General features: G+C 46.4%; 1 protein-coding gene across 3 annotated transcripts in view; it reads right to left on the bottom strand.

The window, feature by feature from the left end:
* LOC111843429 (uncharacterized) overlaps positions 1-23035 on the bottom strand; it is a 116993-nt gene that overhangs the window by 37485 nt on the left and 56473 nt on the right. For all 3 annotated transcript variants that reach the window (XR_011994027.1, XM_072718641.1, XM_072718640.1), the window contains exons 11-13: positions 9218-9325; positions 8720-8812; positions 8004-8084 (exon numbers count right to left, since the gene is read on the bottom strand). Coding sequence is in view for 2 of the 3 variants with exons in the window: in XM_072718641.1 (XP_072574742.1) it covers positions 8004-8084; positions 8720-8812; positions 9218-9325 (282 nt within the window). In the remaining variant the exon portion in view is untranslated. The remainder of the gene's footprint in view (positions 1-8003; positions 8085-8719; positions 8813-9217; positions 9326-23035) is intronic.

Genomic DNA, 23035 nt, shown 5'->3' with positions numbered 1-23035 from the left:
ACAGGCGAGACAGGCAGGTCAAGAGCCGGCAGGACAGGCGAGACAGGCAGGTCAAGAGCCGGCAGGACAGGCGAGACAGGCAGGTCAAGAGCCGGCAGGACAGGCGAGACAGGCAGGTCAAGAGCCGGCAGGACAGGCGAGACAGGCAGGTCAGGTGCCGGCAGGACGGGCGCCGCCGTCCCGTGGTCAGCAGGGGGCGTCTTGGAGGGCGTCGCAACCCCGCGGCCAGCAGGGGGCGCCTCGGCGGGCGCCACCAGCACGCGGCCAGCAGGGGGCGCCTCGGCGGGCGCCACCAGCACGCGGCCAGCAGGGGGCGCCTCGGCGGGCGCCACCAGCACGCGGCCAGCCACCGGGACTGCAGGCAAGCCAGGCAGGACAGGCGGGTCAGATGGGACGGGCGGTGCCGCTGACAAAGCGGCGGAAGCTGCAGCAGGCGGTGCCGCAGGCAGAGCGGCGGCAGCGGCAGCAGGGAAGACAGGCAGGACGGGCAGGACGGGCGGTGCTGCTGGCATCGTGGCGGCTGCAGCAGGCGGTGCTGCAGGCAGATCGGCGGCGGCAGCAGGCAGCGCAGCCGCGGGCAGATCGGCGGCGGCAGCAGGCAGCGCAGCCGCGGGCAGATCGGCGGCGGCAGCAGGCAGCGCAGCCGCGGGCAGGTCGGCGGCAGCTGCAGGAGGTGGTGCCGCGGGCAGATCCGGATCAGCCAGGTCCGGAGCAGGCAGGAGGGGTGCCGAGCGCGTTGGCGCTGTCCCTTTAAGGGCTTTGGGCACCCGGGGAATTGCGTCTCTCACGGCGCTGATCCCTCTTCCGGGTAGGCGTTCTGGCCGGTAAGCACAAGCCTCCCAGGCGGGGAGCAGAGAGCAAGCTCCCAGGAAGAGCATTGGGGCTTCTTCCGCGGGTCCTCTGCTCCGCTTATCCCGGCTGCTTGTCAGGCGCTGGCTCAAGCGGCGAAGGCATTTGCGTGCCCTTCGGAGGGGATAGTCCTGTCCGGGCGGGCGCTCCTCCTCAAGGAGATCCGTGCCCCGGTTAGCCAGAGCCAGGGCTATGGAATCCTCCCGGACCTCGGGCTGGGACCGCCAGTGCACAAACTCTTGCAGCAGACCGAGCCGTTGGTGCTCGGTCTGCCGCTTTGTGCTTTCTTGGAGATTTGTCATTCTGTCAGCGTCCGGGTAGCGAGCTGGCGGTCAAGCAGGCAAGAGGAGCCGTGTATCAGGACAAACGGGGGTTTATTCCATGAACAGGCAGGGAAGAGGAAGCTGGACATCGAACAGGACATTACATCACAATGACAAATCTAGGGTACACTGACTGAGACTAGGACTAAATACATGAGACTAGGCAAACGTAACAGGCAACAGGTGAGATATATCAGGTTTCGACAGGAGGTAATGAGGGGGCGTGGCACACACGAGGAGCGTTCGGAGCTGAATGTGACATCAAGTGGTAGGGCTATGTATTTATATTTCTACTCATTATGAAAGATTTGTTGTGTCTAGCCTCCACTTAATAGCGTGTTTCTATGTTTTACAGCTAATAATAAAAAGGTGTCTGTTCATATGACACTTACAGTTTTTTCCAATCATTTTAAAGCGTGTCTCAGTACCATGTCCACTTTTTCAAAACACTTAACACATGCACCATACCATTGGACCATGTGAGCTAAACTATGTATACGTTTGCATTGCTTTGACACAATATGCATTCAATCACCACTTCCCCCAAATTTCATGAATACTTCTCGCAGTCAGTGTTCGCCACCAGTAAAACTTTGTACAACCACAGCCGATTTTTCAGATGTTTAGATAATCTGTTCAAAACAGTTAACTTTCAGGTCAAAACCTAATGAAATTTAGAGCACTGTCAATTGAAACATGCTGCATTTTGACAGACAAAGGACACTATGCATGGAGTATCCCTTTCCTTTTTGCAAGGCAACACAATGTAATCTGTGCAAAAACAGTGGGTATGGCAACACATATATTACAGTACAACATTTACATGTATTCATTTAGCAGGCACTTTTATCCAAAGCGACTTACAGTGAAGTACTGTATCTACAGAGACAGTCCCCCTGGAGCAAGTTGGGGTCAAGGGCCTTGCTCAGGGGCACAATGATGGCACCTCCTGGGAGTGAACTCACAATCTTCTGGGGTTCCTAATGGGAGCCCAGCCAGATCCCTAACTACTAGACCACCACCATCCCCCTAGATCAGAGATCTCCAAGTCCGGTCCTGGAGAGCTACTGTCCAGTAGGTTTTCTATCCTACCTGGCTTCTGATGAGCCACACCTGTTCCTGGTATTTACTTGAGTATAGGTGTAATTCATCAGAAGCCAGGTAGGATAGAAAAACCTACTGGACAGTAGCTCTCCAGGACTGGAGTTGGAGACCCCTGCCCTAGATCACCCCAAGCATTTTACAATGGTTGAAGCTGGAAAGCTGAATGAAAACACACACCAGCCTGAAATTTCAGCTAAGAACCTATCTAGGAATTTGTTTGGTTAGTGCCAATTTGCCATATGTACAAAAGGGGCCATCTTTGGATTGCCATTTTCTGCTAGGAATGAAATATTTACATACTGCAAAAAAGAAACAGCAACACTTACATGATTTCTAATGAAATATATTGCAGCATTTCAGAATTGGTTGGTATTACAATTTTCACATGCAAAAGTAGTTCTTGTTTATTTTATTTTTACAATGCAACATGACAGTAATTTGTGCCAAACTGGAGGATACAGCCACACTTTATATATGTAATTTGCAATGCTGAAAGTTGTTAGTGTTTTTTAGCCCAATGAACATTGAGTGCCCCAGTAGTGTTGTTGGCTGACAGCATTTGTCATGGTTATGGCAGCATGAGTCACTTTTGGGTGAATTGTGAAACGTTTTGGTGGTTGTAGGGCATTTTGCACCAAAGGTTAAGTGTTGTGCTCAGTTGTGTATTGGTACAGCCCACTGTGTTAAGTGTTTTGAAAAATGGACATGGTATTGAGACAAGTGTGAAAATGATTGGAAAAAACTGTAATAGAAGGTGAGCCATTGTTTAACAAACAATTAAATGATTTACAACAGGACAAAACAGAAGCATATGTGTAGTGAGAAAATGACTTGGAACCTGTCACCGCGGTAAAGTTAGCCTCATATTCCATATTCAGGTTTCTGGCTTTAATATCTTTACGGAAGTAAGGTGGGCGTTTTTAATGACGGAATTGTGATATCCAGTACACAGACATCGATGCACAGCAATTATTTTTCCGCTTCAAAACATTTTGTGATTTGTGCCAAATCATGTTAATAGCCTTCAGCTGTAATGACATGGTCGTTTAGTATTTTGGGCTCATGGCGATTGTTGCACATCCCTTTTTTTTTACCAGATTGCTTTACATGCGAATTTTAATAAATTTTTGAATGTTCGAATGTATCCGTATACTGTGCAGTCGACAATACATGAATGGGTTAATAACTTTAAAACTAGACAAGACAGGCACATCTAGTTAAGTGTGCTTTGATCAGTGGACTACAGGGACCAATGCACACCCCTCGGGTTTTCAGAATAACTTTCTCTGTAACAGTTATTAATTAATACATTGTATGCATATTATATGCCATTGCTCCATTTCATACATATTAACAGAGTGAGCCCCTCACGATTCGTGTGCCAATGTCGTACGGATCATCCAGGTACGCGGGCATTGTCTTTGGAGAAATTGTAGTGGTCGGGGCGGTGCTCATATAGGGTTAGGGTTAGGGTTAGGAGCAGTTTTGAGACTTAGCGTAAATTGCCATAGCAACATGTCTGGACTAAAACCTACCCACCTTTCGTAGTACGGGTTAATCGCAAAGTTACATCACACGTCATCAAGTTACTCGCAAAGTTACCCAGATAAGCCAGTTACCCCGCTTCGTAGTACAGGCCCCAGAGGGTGAAATATATTTTGAATCTTCCCCTAACATGTTTCTTATATGCCAATAAAAAATCAACTATGTCTTTCCAGGCTATTAGTGGCCTCAAACGTCTCCTCACTACCATAGAAAGTATGGAAGCCAGACAGAAAATGGTGGCAAGTTGTGTGAGATCCTGGCAGCCATGAAGGAGCAACAGAAACAGGCAGAAAGGGGTTAAAGTATCAGGCATGTGATGTTTATATAAAATCTAATGTTTACTTCATGTTCATAAAATGTATTTAGTAGTATTTATAATTTTTATGCTTCACATGGTGTCACCGTTTGTAAAGGGGAGGCTGAAAAGCTGGCAGAAGGTCAACAATCAGTCAGTGTGCACCTAGACTGCAAAGAGCCATGGAGCTGACCTGTGAGTCTGCAGTGAAACACCTAAAGAAAAGGTTTAGCAGTCTGCTTGGTGAGTTATTGTAATCTATCACTACATTGTGAGCACATTGACATATCTATAGTATAATTCACAGGCCTATGTATTTTCACATTTTCTGTCTTTGTCTTTTACTGATAGAGGAGAATATGAAGCACACATCAACATCCAAGGCAGTGAGGTGTTTCAACGTGAGCCTCATTTTTTGGCCAGATGATAAGCTGGAGGTCCTGAACCATGGTATTGGAGACGTGAAGTTTCTCTTAGAGCATTTCTCCACCATCCAAGACAGGTGAGTCTGTTTGTGCTGCAGGTTTTTTTTTTTGTCAATTTTTGTTGACATTATGACTGAAATTACTTTGATAACAACTTTCTTCAAACAAAACATAACATGACAAACGTCACTGTTGATTTTGTAAATTGGTTTGATCAGTATACTAGATTTTTGCAGAATATCCTGCACTTGGTTGGGATAATGATGCTGTTCCCAACATCTGCAACAGTCTGCAAAAGAGGCTTCACCTCACAAAAAAGAGTTAAGTCAGATATCAGGGCAAGTCGGCACACTGATACTGTGGAGGACCTCATTCCAATCAGTGTTGAGGATCCAGAACTGATTGATTATGATGCCAGTGAGGATGTTAAGCTGGTTCTCCCAGGGAAAGAAGGTCAGGAGGCCCAGCTGTAAGAGCTGCCCCTCTGAGTGGAATTACAGGGGGTTACATCAGACATAAGGCATAAGATATGCTGAAGTCTATATGTATCCAGGAACAGAGCTACATGTTGTTGTTATACTTTGCTTTGATTTGATACCATTTTTGTTATGTTTTCTTTTAAAATGATATTAAATAAAAAGAGAAAACAACATTCAGATTAAAATATTTGCCAAATATCAAGTCTCAAGTCACTGTGAATCTTGACATCAGTGCAAAACTATGACCTGCAAATTCAGACAACTATCAACATGCAAGATCACTGATTAATACCGTGCTGATAAAGGGTGTGACCAAATCATTTTATGGTGTGGCTGAGAAAGCTGGTAGCACCAGTGCGACCAGTGGAAAAGTTAGTCTGGAGCCCTAGAGCTGGCCCACTCCCACCAGCCAGAAGCAGGTCCAGAGCTCCCTGGGCCTGGCCTCCTATTACAGGCGGTTCCTGGGGAGTTTTGCCTGCAGAAGGACAAGGAGTTCCCAGAGTTATAGTTTCAGTTCTCAAGATCCGGTCTTGGTCTCAAGACCGCTTGATCTGATCTCGGCCGCGTTTCAGTCTTGAGCCCATTTTGTCTTGATCTTGCTTTGGTCTTGGCCATAAGTCTTGAAATATTACAAAACATATTATCTGAAACAATATGCAAATATACTTCTTTCCCATTACTTAGCGCATATTAATTTTCATGCACTGTCCTCTTGAATCAGTGCTACTGAAAATGTACTACATCTCCCAGCTGCCCCGGCGGTATAACGCTATTGGACATCTTCAGAGGGCACAGGGGCTGCTGGGAAGAGATATTGAGTACTCAATTGGATTACAACTCGACCACCTTGGGTTACAGTTTCTATTTGGATGTATGTGCTGTCCTGTGCCTACTTGTTTGTGTGAGTTGTCTGGGGAGCACTGCCAATCAGGGCCGTAGCCAGATATGAGGTCACCGAAGTCCGGACCTCGGTAATTTTTTTAAGAACTAGAAATAACATTTGAAGCTAAATATTCACCTGAATAAAGAAAAAATGAGCAGTTCAAAATGATTGTGGACCAAGTGCATTATTAATACATGTCAAATGTGTCATTAATAGTGTCTGCTGGGTGTGAGTGAGAGAGAACTGGGTGCGACTCACTGAAAGCGGCTCGAATTCACGTTGTGTGTGTGTGACCCTGCAGCATTGTGAGGGAGGGGGCACAGGCTGCATATCATTCACTAAGACAAAACAATGATCATTATCTGTACAAAACTGCGACCTGCTATAGCGTTTGGAGTAACGATAATTGTATGAAACATGTTAAATATAAGCGAAGGCCAGGCTGCTCTGACAGAGTTAAAGGTTGAGTTTCTTTCATATTTCACCTAATAGGTTAGATTAGGCTAACTAATGTTTCACATAATGTCTTTAATAAAAAATAATAATAAACAGTTTATGGAGAGAACGGTATCAGTAATAGTGTCCATAGAAACATTTCAAAGCCAAATTTGGATATCAAAACAAGTGTATTTGATTTTGGCTTGTAATGGTGTATTAATATCCAGCATTTCTCCTTCACTTTTATCTTTATATATGGTTACAAATAACCTTAAATTACATGCTTCATACCCATAATATTTTACTGCTCTGTAATGTTCTTATTATATAGACCTAAATTCATTCAGTAAGGCACATTCATATAATAGCTCCACATAACTTGCTGTAACCTAATATGAATATCATTTAACACTGGCTGTCCCCCAGAAAACAAGCCTCTTGTATGTAATGTGTGATTGAGGCTGCAGGGTCTGGCCACTTCGGGCTCGAGAACTTCAGCCCCCACTGTGACCTCTGCACAGCACAGAAGGGCCCTATGGGCAGGTCACTCTCCCAGCTCCAGCTGCTCCCAGTGGGGCCACAGTGGAAAGAGCGGCAGTGGGTGTTTTAGGTTCTGACAGGGGTAACAGGTACCTGCTCACAGGGATGGATTACATCACCCGGTGGCCAGAAGCCTACACCATCCCTGACCAGGAGGGGGAGACAGTTGCAAATGCCCTGGTGGAGGTTCTGTTTAGCTGGTTCAGGGAGCCAGAGACTATGCACAGTGACCTGGGGATGAACTCTGAGTCTGCTGTGTTTGCCTACCTGTGCAGCCGGCTGTGCATAAACAAGACCTGTACCACTCCCTTATGGCCACAGAGTGACGGCCTGGTGGAGAGGTTTCACTGCAGCCTGGAACGGCTGACCTGGATGCAAAGCGTTCTGGTAGAGGTTTGGGGATGTCGATGTTCACGTGCTCCAAAAGTTATTTTGGCTGTTCATTACCAATACACAATTACTTGTTTAATTGACCTTCTTGGCATTACAACATATAACAGTGTCTAAAGGTATTCTGAATAAGGTACGTTTTGAGTATCTTACCAGAATATAATACTGAATACAATCAGGACTGTGTATTCAGCATTGAGACACTACATGCTTATTCATAGTATTCTGCCCAAACCTGCGTGACCCTCAACGCTCACACAGACGAGTAACAATTAAAGAGACAGTGTCATAAACTCACTTTTCACTGTGAACACAAACGTGTTTTTATCCATCAATCCCTCTGCTGTCCAGACCCACACACAAGTCAGAATTAATGGGTTTAGACCAATCAGGGCTCAGTCCCACACACACAGACCCAGGAATCGAACCCTCAGTGTGAAGCTACAGTACTGCCCACTGTGTCACAATACCTCTGGGAACCAGCAGAGGGCGTTCACAGTCTCTCCTCCCTGCATCACTCAGAACTCGCCAGACCGGTTCCACCGGTTCCTATCAATGCAGCTGCCTCTAGTTCCCTCCTTTCCCCTCTGCCTGTTTAAGCCCCAGCTCCCCAGCAGTCCTCATTCGGACCTTGAACCCCTGGCCTGTGGTTGCACCTGGTTCTGCTGTGTCCCAGTTGCCCTGTCCCTCTATTTACACACATAATAAGTATGAAAATGCAGGGAGACTCACCTAGTTTAAATGTGCTGTTCATCCAGGCAAAGAGTTTGGAATAAACAGCAAGGAACAGCATGTTAAACAGTGTGCGATTATCTGTAAGGCAAAGAGAGCAAATCAGACACCCTCATTCTCTCATCAGTCTATACAGATATAACATGATATTAAATAACAAAGTGTCCTTGGGCTTTTCTTCCCCTGAGATCAATCCTGCCGTCCCCAGGGCCCGACTGCACTGTGAGGTCATGCACAGTAAGGCCCATGATCCGAGGGCAGCGGGGGTCAAAACACAGGCCAAGGAGTCTAATGCCCCTGTGAATCAGAGAGTCCCTCAAAACCCTGTGGCGTGATGAAGGTGGGGGCCAGAGCATGTCGGCTGCGGGGGATCCCGGACCATCCCGCATGGCGGCCAGGTGCCCCCCCCCCCCAGCGTGTACACCCTACATGTCTCCCTACATGAGGTCTACACAATAACATCCTACTGGGTAAAATGTCAGGTGCACAGGGTACAAGTGTAATCTGTCAAACACCAGAACCTGCAAACTCCACACAAAGAGCAGAGGTGGGACTCGAACCCCCAGCCCTGGAGTTAAGAGGCAGCAGTGCTGCTCACTGGGCCTGTATGCCACGGAAAATGAAACAGCTCTAAACCTCATTCTGGTCAGAATTCTTAATATGCCAATGGACATAAATGTTCATGTGAACAAATAAACCCACATAAATATACTTACACAGGAAATAACCCATGATGTAAAGAATGTCTCTAAGTCGTACGGTTTCTCCCTTCCTTCGGGAGCGTATTATCCGAAACACACCGAGACCAACTGAAATAAGGGAAGATAAGTGTCAGTCATCAGACACAGAATGAAAAAACAGATGTGTTCAGTGATCCTGTGTTTGAAACCCTGCACAGCACTGTCACCTTGGGGTTCTAAGTTTGAATCCCATATTGGATGCTGCATTAATAGTGCACAACAGATTTAAATGGGTTATGAAACAGTGTTTCACTTGGGTATTGTATCACAATTCCCTAATTGTATAGATATTAATTATGAAAAGCACACTTTTAAATATCAATGTCATTCCAAAGTTTGACGTTTGTGTGTCTCATTCACTACAGTGTAGCAAATAAATACCTCTATACCTAGTTCTGCCCCAGTGTTCCTGAAGTTCCAAAGTCTAAAACAAATTTTAAATATGTACTTTACAAAACATGAAAACATACTTACCTGGGAATAAAACCACGATGACTGGAAACATTAATAAAGTGGAAAATGTTGCAAGTTGTTCTTTCCAGGCTATATCTGAGTATTTTGCCAGATAAACACTGACAGCAACTAAAATAAAGTAAGAATAGAGTCAGTCACCATGAAATTCATGTCAGACAGAGTACAAACACAGATGTGTTCACTGGTCCTGCACAGGCCTGTCACCTGGGGGTTCTGGGTTTGAATCCCTTATTGAACATTGAAATTCTGAACAACACCAGTTACTATGTGTTCAATTTACAACTTTTTTTTCCTTGTAATGACACAACATAAGGAATGTAAATGATGTTAGTAATCAAACCTACAACTCCCATGACCCTTAGCTTCAATATGTTTACATGGCAGTGAAGAGCAGTATGCTTATAGCAGTTATTAAAATAAAACTTTGGAAACACATTAACATTTATTCCACCAGCTGAATAGCTAATATACTGATTACTGCACTGTATCATTCATATACAAAATCACATTTTATCCTGTAAGAAATGTGACTGGGGTGAGACACAGATCACACGCCTATAGGCTGGTCTAATACACAGCTAGATTATCATGGTTAAACAAAGAAGCCTGAGGAAAACGCTGCATCCGGGACAGAACAAGCAGCAAACAGGACAGAAGGAGCGACAGGGTCTGTGACTGTAGGTGAGCATGTAGCTACTGTAGCAAACAGCCAGGAGCAGCTCATCATGTGCTGAGTTTATGTTGTGGAGTCTTTGCTGTTGATTTGGTGTTTTTAGGCTTCAGAGGAGGAGGAGGTTGATTTAGTGATTCCCAGAGAGAGACTGACAGGGACAGTTACATCAGGAGAGGCCATATTCAAGTGGAAGTAGGAAGCTCTGCCAAAACACTCTTTGGAGGAAAACAGGAAGCTGTATGTGGTAGGATGATGCTTAATGGGGTCAAAGATGGGGGGGGGGGGGCATGTTTACCCATCAGTGGTGTCTCCTTTAAGAGCAGACGTGTCAGTGATCGTCTGATAGTCTGTAGCTCACCTTATGTGTGAGCTGGGCTGCTCCTTAGCACATTGGGTACCATGGAGACTGCGGTTAGTATATATTCTTTGTTTTTAGTAATCAAATTTCTATTGAAGAAGTATTAGCATAGAAGTAAAAACAACAGACCCCCCCCCCCCCCCCCCAACACCCTCCCACCCCCTCATACCCAGTGGCAGCACCCTGAAAGAAAAAGCAAAAGCAAAAATCCATCAAGGCACCGGTGCATCCAGCCCCGGAGAGAGCGCAGCTGGAAGGTGAGGAAAAAATAATAATAAAAGTAGATATTGTGAAAATAAGCAAACAGAAATAGGCAAGTTGTTTAATAAAAAAATAAAAAAACTGTGACCACGGTGAGCTAGAAACAGGGCCTCCAATGTTCAGGACAGGGCTGTGGAGTAACGCTGTGCTGGGGTGTCAATTCAGGAAGGGGCCCAACAATTTTTTGACCCTTCTCCATGAGTGAAGGGCCTGGGAATAAACGGACAGATAGAGGTGAAGATGGATTTTAGTTTAATGAGTAAAAAAGGGAGAGAGGATAGACAGCAGAGAAGAACATATTCTGCGTCGATAAGAAGCCAGATGGGGCGGCATGGTGGTACAGAGGTTGGCCTCACAGCGAGAAGGTCCTGGGTTCGTTCTCAGGTCCTTTTCATGTGGAGTTTGCACTCTCTCCCCATGTCCGTGTGGGTTTCCACCAGGGCTCCTCCCACGGTTTCCTCCCACGGTCCAATAGCGTGCAGGGCAGGTTGATTGGCGAGTCTGAATTAGCCCTGGTATTGTGTGTGTGTGCCCTGTGGTGTGTTGGCACCTGCCCAGGGTTAGTTCCCGCCTGCGCCTCTTGTTCCTGGGATACGCTCTGGTGACCCCAGTTGGGATTAAGAGGTTATGGTGATGGATGGAAGAAGCCAGGCAGGGGGGTGTCTGGGGAGAGTGATCCAGCTCCATAATTGGCCTTAGGGTGAAAGCATGGTGGTACATTTCAAAATTTAGGAGGGCAACACCCCCGTCTGGCTGGTCACGAATTATAGTGAAATGTCGCACGGAAGGTCTCTTACAGTCCAAAGAACCATAGAAATGGTAGATTTAACAGAGGCCCAGTATCTAGGGGGAGGAGGAAGAGGAAGTACTGTATAGAGCTAATAAAATTAATGCTTGGCAGCTCATTCATTTTAATAATGGCCACCCTTGTGTGGGATGAGAGGGAGAGAGAAGACCGTGAGAAGATGGAGACCTTAATACCCTCCAGAACACGGCGAAAGACGGAAGCTGCAAGCTCTAGGACTGAGGGGTAGATGTCCAACCCCAGGTATCTGAGAGACCTCGTCTGAGGAATAGAAGAAGGAAATGAAAAGTGACATGCAGGATGCAGTGGAAGAAGAGAAGATTTTCCCCAGTTAATCTTATAGCCCGACAGGGATTAATATGTTTGAGAGAGATTAAGGAGATGAGGAAGATCAGCTGGGGCTTTGCCAAGATAAAAGAGCAGATCATCAACATATAAGGCGACTTTTTGAGGAACAGCTTTAACCAGTATGGGAGACATAAGATCTGATTGATGGAGAGCTGTGGTTAGGGGCTCTAATGAGAGATTAAAGAGTAAAGGGGATAGTGGACAGCCCTGCCTGGCACCTCGAAGGGGCAGAAAAGGAGGAGAAGTGTTGGTATCAGTCAGGAGGAGTGAGGAGGGGGAGGAGTAAAGGATCTGAACCATGTTGGTAAAATAAGAGCCAAAGCCCATTCTGTCCTGGACCCTCCACAAAAATGACCAATTCATTAAAAGCCTTCAGATTTAAGGAGAGAAGGGCAGCTGGGAAAGGAAAGGAAGGAGCAGCATGATGTTCATGCAGCAGGCAGTGTATGTTGTCGGTGACATGCTGGGATTTAATAAAGCCAGTTTGGTCTGGGTGAATAAATTTACAAATCATCGCCTGCAGCCAAAGAGCAAGAACCTTCGCAAGCAGGAGATTTCCATTTCCAACACAGCGAGCCCCGACGTATATGGGACGGGCTACGGTCAATTACAGACTATAAACCCAGCACTGTGAGATGCACGAAACCGGAACTAGCTGACGACCTCAATGCTTTCTTCGCGCGTTTCGAGGCGCCTGCTATGGCGGCTAATCAGAGAGCTTCATCCGCCCCCACTGCTGAAACGGCACCACTGACACTCTCTGAGCATGACGTGAGGAGAGCTCTGAGGGCCACTAACTGCAGGAAGGCAGCGGGACCAGATGGCATCCCGGGACGTGTACTGAAGGTATGTGCAGATCAGCTGGCCATGGTTTTCACCAACATCTTCAATGCCTCCCTGGCCCAGCAGGTGGTCCCTTCTTGCTTTAAAACATCAGTGATTGTCCGATACCAAAGGACACCCGCCCAGCCAGCCTCAATGACTATCGCCCGGTAGCCCTGACGTCTGTGGTGATGAAGTGCTTCGAGAGACTCATGGAACCCTTCATCAGCCCCTTCCTTCCCTCCAACTTTGACCCGCTACAATCTGCATACCGGACAAACAGATCCTCTGGAGATGCCGTCGCACACGTCCTGCACTCCACACTGAGCCATCTTGATGAGGGATGTGGTAATTATGTGAGAATGCTGTTCATAGACTACAGCTCAGCTTTTAACACCATAATCCCCCAAACCCTTGCGGATAAGCTCCAGGACTTAGGTTTCAGTACATCTTTGTGCAAATGCGTGTACAACTTCACATACAGTGAGAGTAAGGGACGTGTACTCCCGTACACATTGTACTCCGCTGAACATAGGGGCCCCCCAGGGATGTGTGCTGAGCCCCCTTCTCTACTCCCTCTGCACCGCGGACTGCATGGCCAGATACCCCACTAACTCCATTGTGAAGTTTGCTGACGACACAGTGGTGGTAGAACTCATCTCCGGGAATGACGAGAGGGCCTACCAGTGTGAGGTGGAGGGCCTAGCAAAGTGGTGTGAGGCAAATCACCTCTTCATGAACATCAAGAAAACAGAAGAGATGGTGATTGACTTCAGGAGACAAAGAGGGGAGCTAACTCACCCCCCAATACAGATCAATGGAACCCCTGTGGAGAGAGTCAGCAGCTTCAAATGCCTTGGTGTCCACATCAATGAGGACTTCACCTGGAGCACATACAGACTTCCTCATCACTAAAGGCAGACAGCACCTCTATCACCTGGGGTGTCTAAAGAGGTTCAAGATCTCTAGCAACATCCAGAGGAGATTCTATACTGGAGTCATCGAGAGCATCCTGACTAGCAACATCACGGTGTGGTATGGGAACTGCACTGCACAGCAGTAGAAAGCCCTGCAGAGGGTAGTGCGCACAGCGGAACGCACCATGAGAACCTCTCTACCAGCCCTGCAGAGGGTAGTGCGCACAGCGGAACGCACCATGAGAACCTCTCTACCAGCCCTGCAGGACATCTATGCTGAAAGGTGCAGATCCTGGGCTATCAGGATCACTAGGGACTCCAGCCATCCCGCCCACAAACTGTTCAGGCCACTGAGGTCAGGGAAACTCTGCAGGCTGAAGTCAAGAACTGAACGGTTTAGGAGGAGTTTTTACCCACAAGCAGTGAGACTCCTCAACCACAGCACATAACGGACAACGACACACACACAGTCTTCTACTATCCATTTCCATAACTATAAAATATCTGCATATCTGCACTTTATGGCACATCTACAGTGAGATTTATATCTTCACAGTGCAATCTGTATACAGTGCAATTTATACTTTATGGTTATACTTTCACAGTGCTATGTTATGTTATGTATACTTATGTGTATTATATATACTGTATGCACTTTATCTTTCTGTGATGTTAGTACTTATTCCTTCTGTATGTATAGCACAGCCGGGGTACTTTTTGCCAGAAAAAGCATTTCGTTGTATGTTGCAGCAGCTATAACTACATGTGACAAATAAAGAATCTACATCTACATCGGAGTTCATCAAGGACAGCGGGCGGCAGCGGAACAGTCTGTGGGGTCTTTGTTTAAACAGTAAAATCATCATAGATGAGAAGGTTATGGAAGAATGGAGTAGAAAGCAGTTTCTAAAATTCAGAAAGGGGATGGAGAGGGAAGCCATCAGGCCCTGAAGATTTCCCTGGGCTCATGGAGCACAGAACCTCTTTAAGTTCAGTGATGAAAGAGGAACATCAAGCGCAGAGGCTTCTGGACCTGAGCGCCGGGGGAGGGGTAAGGCATCAAGAAAGGGATTGGAGGGTGGGGAGACTGAGGGTGGGGAGAATAAATCCCAGTAAAACTGAAAAAAGCAGTTGCTGATTCCCAGAGGGTTGGTGGTGAGGATCCCATCTTTAGGTTTAATTGAGGAGATCATTGAAAATGAGTCACATTGCCTGAGAGCCAATAGTTTACTAGGTCTGGCACCAGACACATAATAGCGAGACCTGGTGAGATGAACCACAAACTCGGAGCGGCGTGACAGAAGAGCATTCAGCTCGGCCCTTATGTTAGAAATATGGATCTCATGGTCCTGATCCACCACAGCAAGGCTCACCTTCTAACTGAGATAGCCGCTTTTCAAGATCAGAAATCTTCTGACGACATTCGTGAGTCAGGCTGCTAGCAAAAGCAACCTTGACATCACAAAGGAAGCCCTTACCAGCCGTCCAGCAGTAGGCTGGGTCGTCAGCTGAGCCCCCATTAATAGAGATAAATTCATCAAGTCTAGGGGTCAAATAAGCTATAAATTTGATTCTGAAGCAGAGAAGTATTAAATCTCCATTGCAAGGCCTGAGGAGGTAGAGAGAGCACAGCCAACTGGAGGAAAGCAGATCAGATAAAGAAGAGGAAAGCAGAGAAGCATTAGAAACAGCAGGTACAAGAGAGCGAGAAACAAAGATGTAATATATGCCAGACTGGGACTGGAAGCGAGGAGAGAATAAACAGCATTCTCTGGTGGTTCATTAGCCGGAATAAGTCGACCACATTGAGGTCCTCCACAGATTTACACAGGGAACGAGTGGAGGGTGTCATGGATCCGGACGGCACGGGAACGGGAACGAGGCATGGTGCACAAAGAAGGGGCGGACGACCCACTTGCGGCTCCAGCAAACAAAACAGGGTTTATTAAATTAAACAGAAAACACTACAAACAGAACTAAACCAAAAAAAAGGACCACGAGGGGTCAAAACTAAAGGGAATAAACCAAGACTACAGATCACAAATAAACAAACTGGGCAGGTAAAACATAAGACAGATCTAACCAACTAACCAAGCAAGAACACCGCACACAAAAATCAACAACACACCAGAACACTTCATAGACAATCTTAGACACGAGACACGACGCAATGAACCAGCGGGGAACAGAACAAAGGCAGGAACTAATATACTACGGGGGTAATGACTAACACAGGGCAGGTGAGGCTGATTAACAAAGACTAGGGAAACAGGACACAGGTGAAACCAATTAACTCAAAGACACTAACAATCAGGGAAACTAAACACTAACCAAGGAAGCATACAACACACGGAAGGTACATAGGCAATAACATAAGCAGGGGAACAAGAAACAAAACCAAAACCAATTACAAAGCAAACACCAGGAATAATTAAGCATAAAGGAAAACACCAGGGAGCTAAATACAAAAACAGAGGAGGCGGGATTCGAACTGACAACAAGAGGGAACTCAGGACCGAGGGGCAGACAGTACATGCTTAATACATTGAGCCACAAGACCAGACAAGTAACAGGGGAGAAACAAGGACTGACGTATGGACGGGATGACCAGCACCACCTGCTGGTCAAACGGGGAAGGGGCACGGAAGGACCACAGCGGGAGGCCGACCCTGACAGGAGGGGGGCACTTGGCTACCCACAAGAGAGAGGGAGATTTATCCAGAACAGGGTCATGGATGGCAGTTCCAGTAACAAGCTCATATTCCTGGAATTTGAGGATATGGTTAGACAGGTCCATGAAGAATGAGCCATGAGGGAGGGTGGAAGCATCAAAACAGACCTTCCTGCCCCCCAGGTCAGAAAGAATATGACAGAACCTGCCATCAGCATCTCCTCCGGAATTGAGAATACGAATATGAAGGACCCGCCTGAGCAGAATGACCCCCCCACATCTCCGAGAAGAAGCCAATGAGGAGGAAGCAACCCTGTAGAACCTGGAGCCTCACAATGCATCCCGCTGTCATAAATGTCTCTGCAGAAAGCAGTGGCCGAGGAAGGTCACACCACCGATTACAGAGCTGGTTCTGGCCGGTTCTGTTTGGCTGCACACAGAGACAGTAACTGTGAACCTTCTTTCTATGGCATAGAATGATAAACATGAGGCAGAAGTATAAAGGAGCTGTGCAAAAAAATAACTGTGGGCACTTGCTGTATGCAGACACGGTGTCCCGGCTTATTTGGTGCATCACGTAACCTAATAAAGAATTTGCTGCCTTCATACCCTGTCTTTGGCTGTCTTTCCAGGATCACATGACGGCAGGATCCCATGAGCATTGGGACCAGGAGGTAAATAGGAAACAGGTTCCAAGGCCGCTGCGATCCAGGGAACCACAGAGGCGAGAAAAACACTTTACATATATACTGGTCTCTCTGAATTGGATTGGCTGAGGCGACTTAAACTTGCAGGAATGTCTGGGACCTAAGAAGTTTTCTTTTAAGCAACGTTTGAACCTGCCCAGCGCTGGTGAGTGTCTGGTAAAGAGGACTCTGTCCTACAATAGAGAGAGAATAAAATAAGAGCTGATCGCTCGGGGGTCGGTTCAGGGAGATCCTAGGTAAGTTTGGATTTCTAAAATGGGATCTGGAAGCAACAAACAAACGAAGGTGGATGTCGAGATGTCTCCTAATATAAATATTATGAGATTTAATTATGGAGTTGGGTCATGTGAGCAGCTGCCGTTTTGGATAAAATAATGTAGTTTTCCGATTTGAGACAGATGTGAGACTTCAACAAGTAGAAATAGATAATGAAAAACGGAAGAAAAAGAACAGGGTGAATGTGAACTGGACCACCTTTGGAAACTGGGAGGCAGAAGCACAGAGGCGAGATAGAAATGGCAGACAGTCAGGGAGGGGGGAAACTCAGTAAAAGTTCTGTTAAGAAACCCACATAGACTGTGTGAGTGTGTCATTTAAGAATGCACTACACAGCATAACACTGACTATTTGGACTGTTTTTAGGATTGGACTTTTCCAAAATATCCACCATCTAGATTGAGGCGGACAATATCACCGCCCAACACCCAGATTATGATCATGGGGACAATGTGGAATATCGTTCATTCCTGACCAGACTGCAGGACCAACTAATGGAGGATTTCCCTGTGTTGATGGACCAGGACCTCCTCCTGCAAACAACAGGATGGAGAAACTGTCACGCAGTATTTTAAGAGGCTGATGGAGGTGAATGACGCCCATTGTGGAATAGCAAGACCGGGCAACATGAATGCAGACGCGGTTGTGACCGCCTACGAAGCCCATTTTAAATAGTTTCTTAAACAGACTGAGACCGAACATAGCTGCAAACAGACTTGAATCATCTGTGATTCTGGCAAATTACATTTAATTGAACAAAATGCGAAATACACAGAGAAATTACTAAGAGACAGAGCGCAGAAAAAACAGAACAAAAAGGACGACACACTTTACAAGGCAATGCTAACCATGGTGCAGACCACTGGAAACATAACGGCATCAGGACGAGGACGGGGAAGAAGCAGGGGCTCAGGGAGGGACAGGGGCAAGATCCAAGGTGATAATGCGGCGGCCGGGGGAGACTGAGTCGACTCGGGTGGGGGGACGGGAAGGAGTGAGTCCAAACGCACACTGTCCACCGCCGCTCCCGATGCTTTGCTCCTTACTAACCCCGCTAACTGCAATGAAGACTCGCTCACTCAGTAAAATTACACCTTGACTCTCGTGACACAAGCAATCACAAATCTAGGACAGAAAGTGCAGAAGCTACAAGCCACATATGTAGAATACGACTCAGATGCGCATAAGGCTACCCACTGTGATGTTGACGGTAGAAGGAAAAGAGTTTCTGGTTGATTCTGAAGCAGGAAATTCTGTAATAAAAATGACTGAGTTCGACTCGCCGCCCAAACTTAGCGGAAGGTTCCTGAACACTGTGGGATCGTCTGGCCAAACTATAACGGAAAAGTTCACGAAACCTTTAAGATGTGTTCTGAATCCAGATACTAAATTCAACTTCTCATACCTACTATTAGTGCTGTCCTGTAAATTTACTGGCACGAGATTTGATTTGTAAACTGGGCATAGTGCTAATCAGCACCCCAGAGGGACTGAGAGTGACGAGACTGAGTGAATTGGACATGAGTGAACCTGGCAGTTTCACTTTAGTGACACATGATCCTTCACCCTTCTGTGTGTGTATGAGTGGAGACTCGTACCTACAGCTGTGTGTTCAGTGAACGACTTACTGATAAACCAGGCAAAGACACGCGCAAATAATGAACAATATATGAGCCCTAGTGATTTGCACTGACATGTTTCAAAGGGGGATCCAGATGAGCAGTATGAGAAGGAATGGTACAAATGGAGGTGAGATAAGCTAAGGTTGGAAATGATGTTTTAGAGTGATAGGAGATGCTGTGAGTGTTGATGCTACGGGAGTGAACAGGGGAAAGACTCACCCCTACACTCTAGGAGTGAGGGGGGGAGCTGCATGTGTCACTGGCCAAAGGTGCAGAGGATGAGTGGAAGGATCTGGGCCCATGGGTTAGATGATGTATGAGTGCGGATGACTGGGAGTATATGCATGACCTGACAGTGAAGTTCAGCCCCTCCCTAAAGACTTATGTGACTGATCTAAATTATTATTGCTGAAAGAAGCGTACAATTGGCAGTAAATAGACCTGGGCAGGAAAAAAATGTGGTTATTTACTATCCCAACTTACTGCAGACTCAGAGGGGCAGTTTCGCAGACAAGGATTAAGCCTAGTCTTAAACTTGCTTTGCTTCTCAGTGGTAAATCTCCACTGGTACTCAAATTTAGTCCAAGACTAGGGTTAATCCGTTTTGAGGAAACCAGGGGAGAGTGTCTAACAGAGGCACCAAGGGAGCTGTGGACTGAGGGAAAGCATGACGAGGGACTGATCAAGGGTGTGGAACCAGTAGTCATTACACCAAAATCTGACTTTAGACCAAACTGCAATACCCACTGAAAGCAGAGGCGATAGAGGGAATCAGGCCTGAATTCCTGTCATTATTAAAAGCGGGAATAATAGTGCCATGTGAAAACTTACCGGTGAGAACGGCCATTTTTCCAGTTAAAAAACACACCAGTCTGGGGGAACCAGACTCATGGCGTTTTGTACAAGACCTGCAAGCAGTAAATGCTGCAGTACAAGCAAGAGTCCCAACGAGCCAAACCCATTTACAATATTGTCTCAAATTCCACCCAACAGTGCTCATTTTTCTGTAATCGATATGGCAAATGTGTTTTTCAGCGTACCGATACACTCAGACAGTCAGTACTGGTTTGTATTCCAGTTTGAGGGCAAATCTTATATGTTTACCAGACTGTGTCAGGGATACTGTGAGTCACCGACAATTTATACTGAAGCTCTGAAGACAGCCTGAGCTCTCTGGGGTTGTCACCAGGTACGGCTCTCCTACAGTATGTAGATGACCTTCTGCTAGTGGGACCATCCAAGGGGCAATGAGACACTGTAACACTACTATGCCATTTGGCAGAGCACGGCATAAAGCCAGCCTGTCAAATTATAATTTATGAAAACCGAATTTCTGGGGCATAATGTATCGGCGAATGGGAAGTCATTAGATGCAGAAAGAGTAACAGCGATTAAAAAAATTCCAAAACCTCAAATTAAGAAACAGATGATGTCCTTTTTAGGGATATGTTCATATTGCAGGACTTTTATACATAACTATGTGGTATTAGAAGCCCCTTTGAGTAATTTAATCCATGGGAAAGGCTTACAAGCACATGATAAGGTTACGTGGAATGAGAAAGCAGAACGGGAGGTCAGCAACCTAAAACTAGCGCTGCAGACGACCCCCACTCGGGGTATTCAGGACCCCATGGGCCCTTTTGTCCAAACAGTGGTTGACAGGAGGGGCTGCATATGCAGCTCTATTGGAGATGCTGAACATTACTGTGAAAAGGAGCACGGTGTTAAACCCTGCCACACTGCCCCCCACAGGAGGAGAAGGGGAAGGACACTGTTGGGTGGCGACCATAAACCAAGTTTGTCACCGAGAAAATGCTGGTATGGAACTGTTTCTAGATGCTCAGCCTCAAGGGACCCAAAAACAGGAACCAACAAGGTCAGATTTGAAGTCGTCTCCACGCATTAAGTCTTGAAGTCTGGATCTCTCCCAAGCCGCGGAACTGGTGGCCTTGATGGAGGCACGTAAGCTGGCAGAAGGGAGAGCAGTGATGATTTACACAGAGAGCCAATATGCCTTTAGGGTGACACACGATCTCGGAGCCCTGTGGAAGCACATGGGATTTCTTACGTCTACAGGAAAACAAATTGTGCATCACCAACTGAGCTCTGATTTATTGCAGGCTATTCTTTTACCCAAAAGTCTAACAATATGTAAATGTCTGCTGCTGCATTACCTTTCCAAAAAGGTAAGAGAGCCAAGGCAGCAGCTGCACGGCCTCCATACAGACGATGGAGTGCAGAGATAATGGCTGTGAAACTAACCCTGTGGTTTCAGATTTGCAGGCACTTCAGTCTAGAGCAGGGGTCGGCAATTAAGTTTGGCCTCGGGCCAGATTTTTTCCAAGCCATTACATGGCGGGCCACAACCAAAACAATAGCTAATTTGTTTGATGTCTGGCCTGTTTGAAAGAAGTGTTTTAATTTTCACAATAATATGACGCCTATGTCCGTTGTTTGAGTGACAACTTGTGTTTTAGAGACTATTGGAATTTCAGCACCAGACGTTGTCCGCTGACGTCATTTGTTTTTGCATGTTGAGCGTTCGCTCTGCACCTCGCTGATGCGCTTATTCACCCTCGTATCCAGATATAACAAATAAGAATTTAGATCGATTGAAATATTTCTGTTCTGAAAAATGAGGTTTCCAAATAAAGAGCTTTTTTGAGACTGTCAGTCTGATTTTTAAAAAATATCATTTATTTATTTTCATTCTCTAGTTCAAACCAGAGCATGTGAGCGGAGCGGAGCGGTGAGAATTTCCGCTCCTCGCTCACGAGGCTGTTGGCTCCGCCCGCTCCTCCGCTCTAATTCGCACTAAGCCGCTCCGCTCAACACCCCTCCTCGCTCCACTAAAATGTCCTCCCGCTCCAGTCAAATCGCTCCACGCTCGCTCCAATTTAAAAGAGGGACAAATAATCTGCATGCCTAACAAATGTCACCTTAAACCGAAGCCTTATGTCATAAAGAAATATGAGCAACGGCAACATTGCCAGTCAGAACAGACAATAGGCTACTTATTTTTAAGCAACCTATCGGCAACAACGGACAGGTTTGGAAATGGCATTCCACACAAAAATAGGCTTAAAAATAAAGGAATCAGTGGGTTTAATAGCCTAAAGAATATACAGACACGTTTTAAATTCCTCAATTTTTTTCTGTTGATGCAGGCATGCAGCACGTCTCTAAAATAAAATTTTACGTTACGTGAAATTAAAAAAAATCTTATTAGACCTACTTTGAATGACAAAACGCATTTATTTGATTACCAATATTTACTTTATAGGCTTTTATACTTTAATTTACTTTATAGACTTGATATGCTACAACCATATAAAACTTGCACGCGTTTTGCTCTGGCTTCCGCTTGTTCGCGTAGAACACTCAAGTTTCTGAGAAAAGTGATTCCAAAGTGAATCTTTACTCACTGAAACAGTTTCACCACATTGTTGTTCTTGCTGTACATTATTGTCATCTAAACGTTTGATAAGAATAGTACACTGATTTATCAGTTTTCTTTGTGAAATACTTTGCGAATTCCATCTCGGCCAATTTGTGTAACAGTCTTGATAATTGTACAGATGAATTCTGGGTAGATTTGGGCACGCCTCAGAATTGTAGTGTGAGCCGTATCGGAGCGAAATTGGAGCGAGACAAAGCGACCGCTCCAGCCTTAATTAGAAAACCCGCTCCGCGCTCTGACCAAATTCCGCCCGCTCCGCTCCTCGCTCACGCTCCGCGCCGCTCCGCTCACATGCTCTGGTTCAAACAATCTCACGGGCCAGATGTTTTTGCTTGCGGGCCACATGTGGCCCGGGGGCCGCTAATTGCCGACCTGTGGTCTAGAGCAACACAAAAGAAGAAGCAGCTGTGGAAGACAGCAGGGTGTGAAGTGAGAGGTGGGGTGTGGTACGGTCCCAACAACAAACAGATGGGTGTGAAGTGAGAGGTGGGATGTGGTACGATCATAACAACAGACAGTGGGGTGTGAAGTGAGAGGTGGGGTGTGGTACGGTCCCAACAACAAACAGCGGGGTGGGAAGTGAGAGGTGGTGTGTGGTACGATCATAACAACAGACAGTGGGGTGTGAAGTGAGAGGTGGGGTGTGGTACGGTCCCAACAACAAACAGCGGGGTGTGAAGTGAGAGGTGGGGTGTGGTACGGTCCCAACAACAGACAGCGGGGTGTGAAGTGAGAGGTGGGGTGTGGTACGGTCCCAACAACAGACAGCGGGGTGTGAAGTGAGAGGTGGGGTGTGGTACGGTCCCAACAACAGACAGCGGGGTGTGAAGTGAGAGGTGGGGTGTGGTACGGTCCCAACAACAGACAGCGGGGTGTGAAGTGAGAGGTGTGGTTTGGT

The sequence above is a fragment of the Paramormyrops kingsleyae genome, chromosome 12 (assembly GCF_048594095.1).
Source record: "Paramormyrops kingsleyae isolate MSU_618 chromosome 12, PKINGS_0.4, whole genome shotgun sequence".
NCBI lineage: Eukaryota > Metazoa > Chordata > Actinopteri > Osteoglossiformes > Mormyridae > Paramormyrops > Paramormyrops kingsleyae.
The sequence above is the reverse complement of the archived record's forward strand: the minus strand, read 5'-3'. Positions and strand labels throughout refer to the sequence as shown.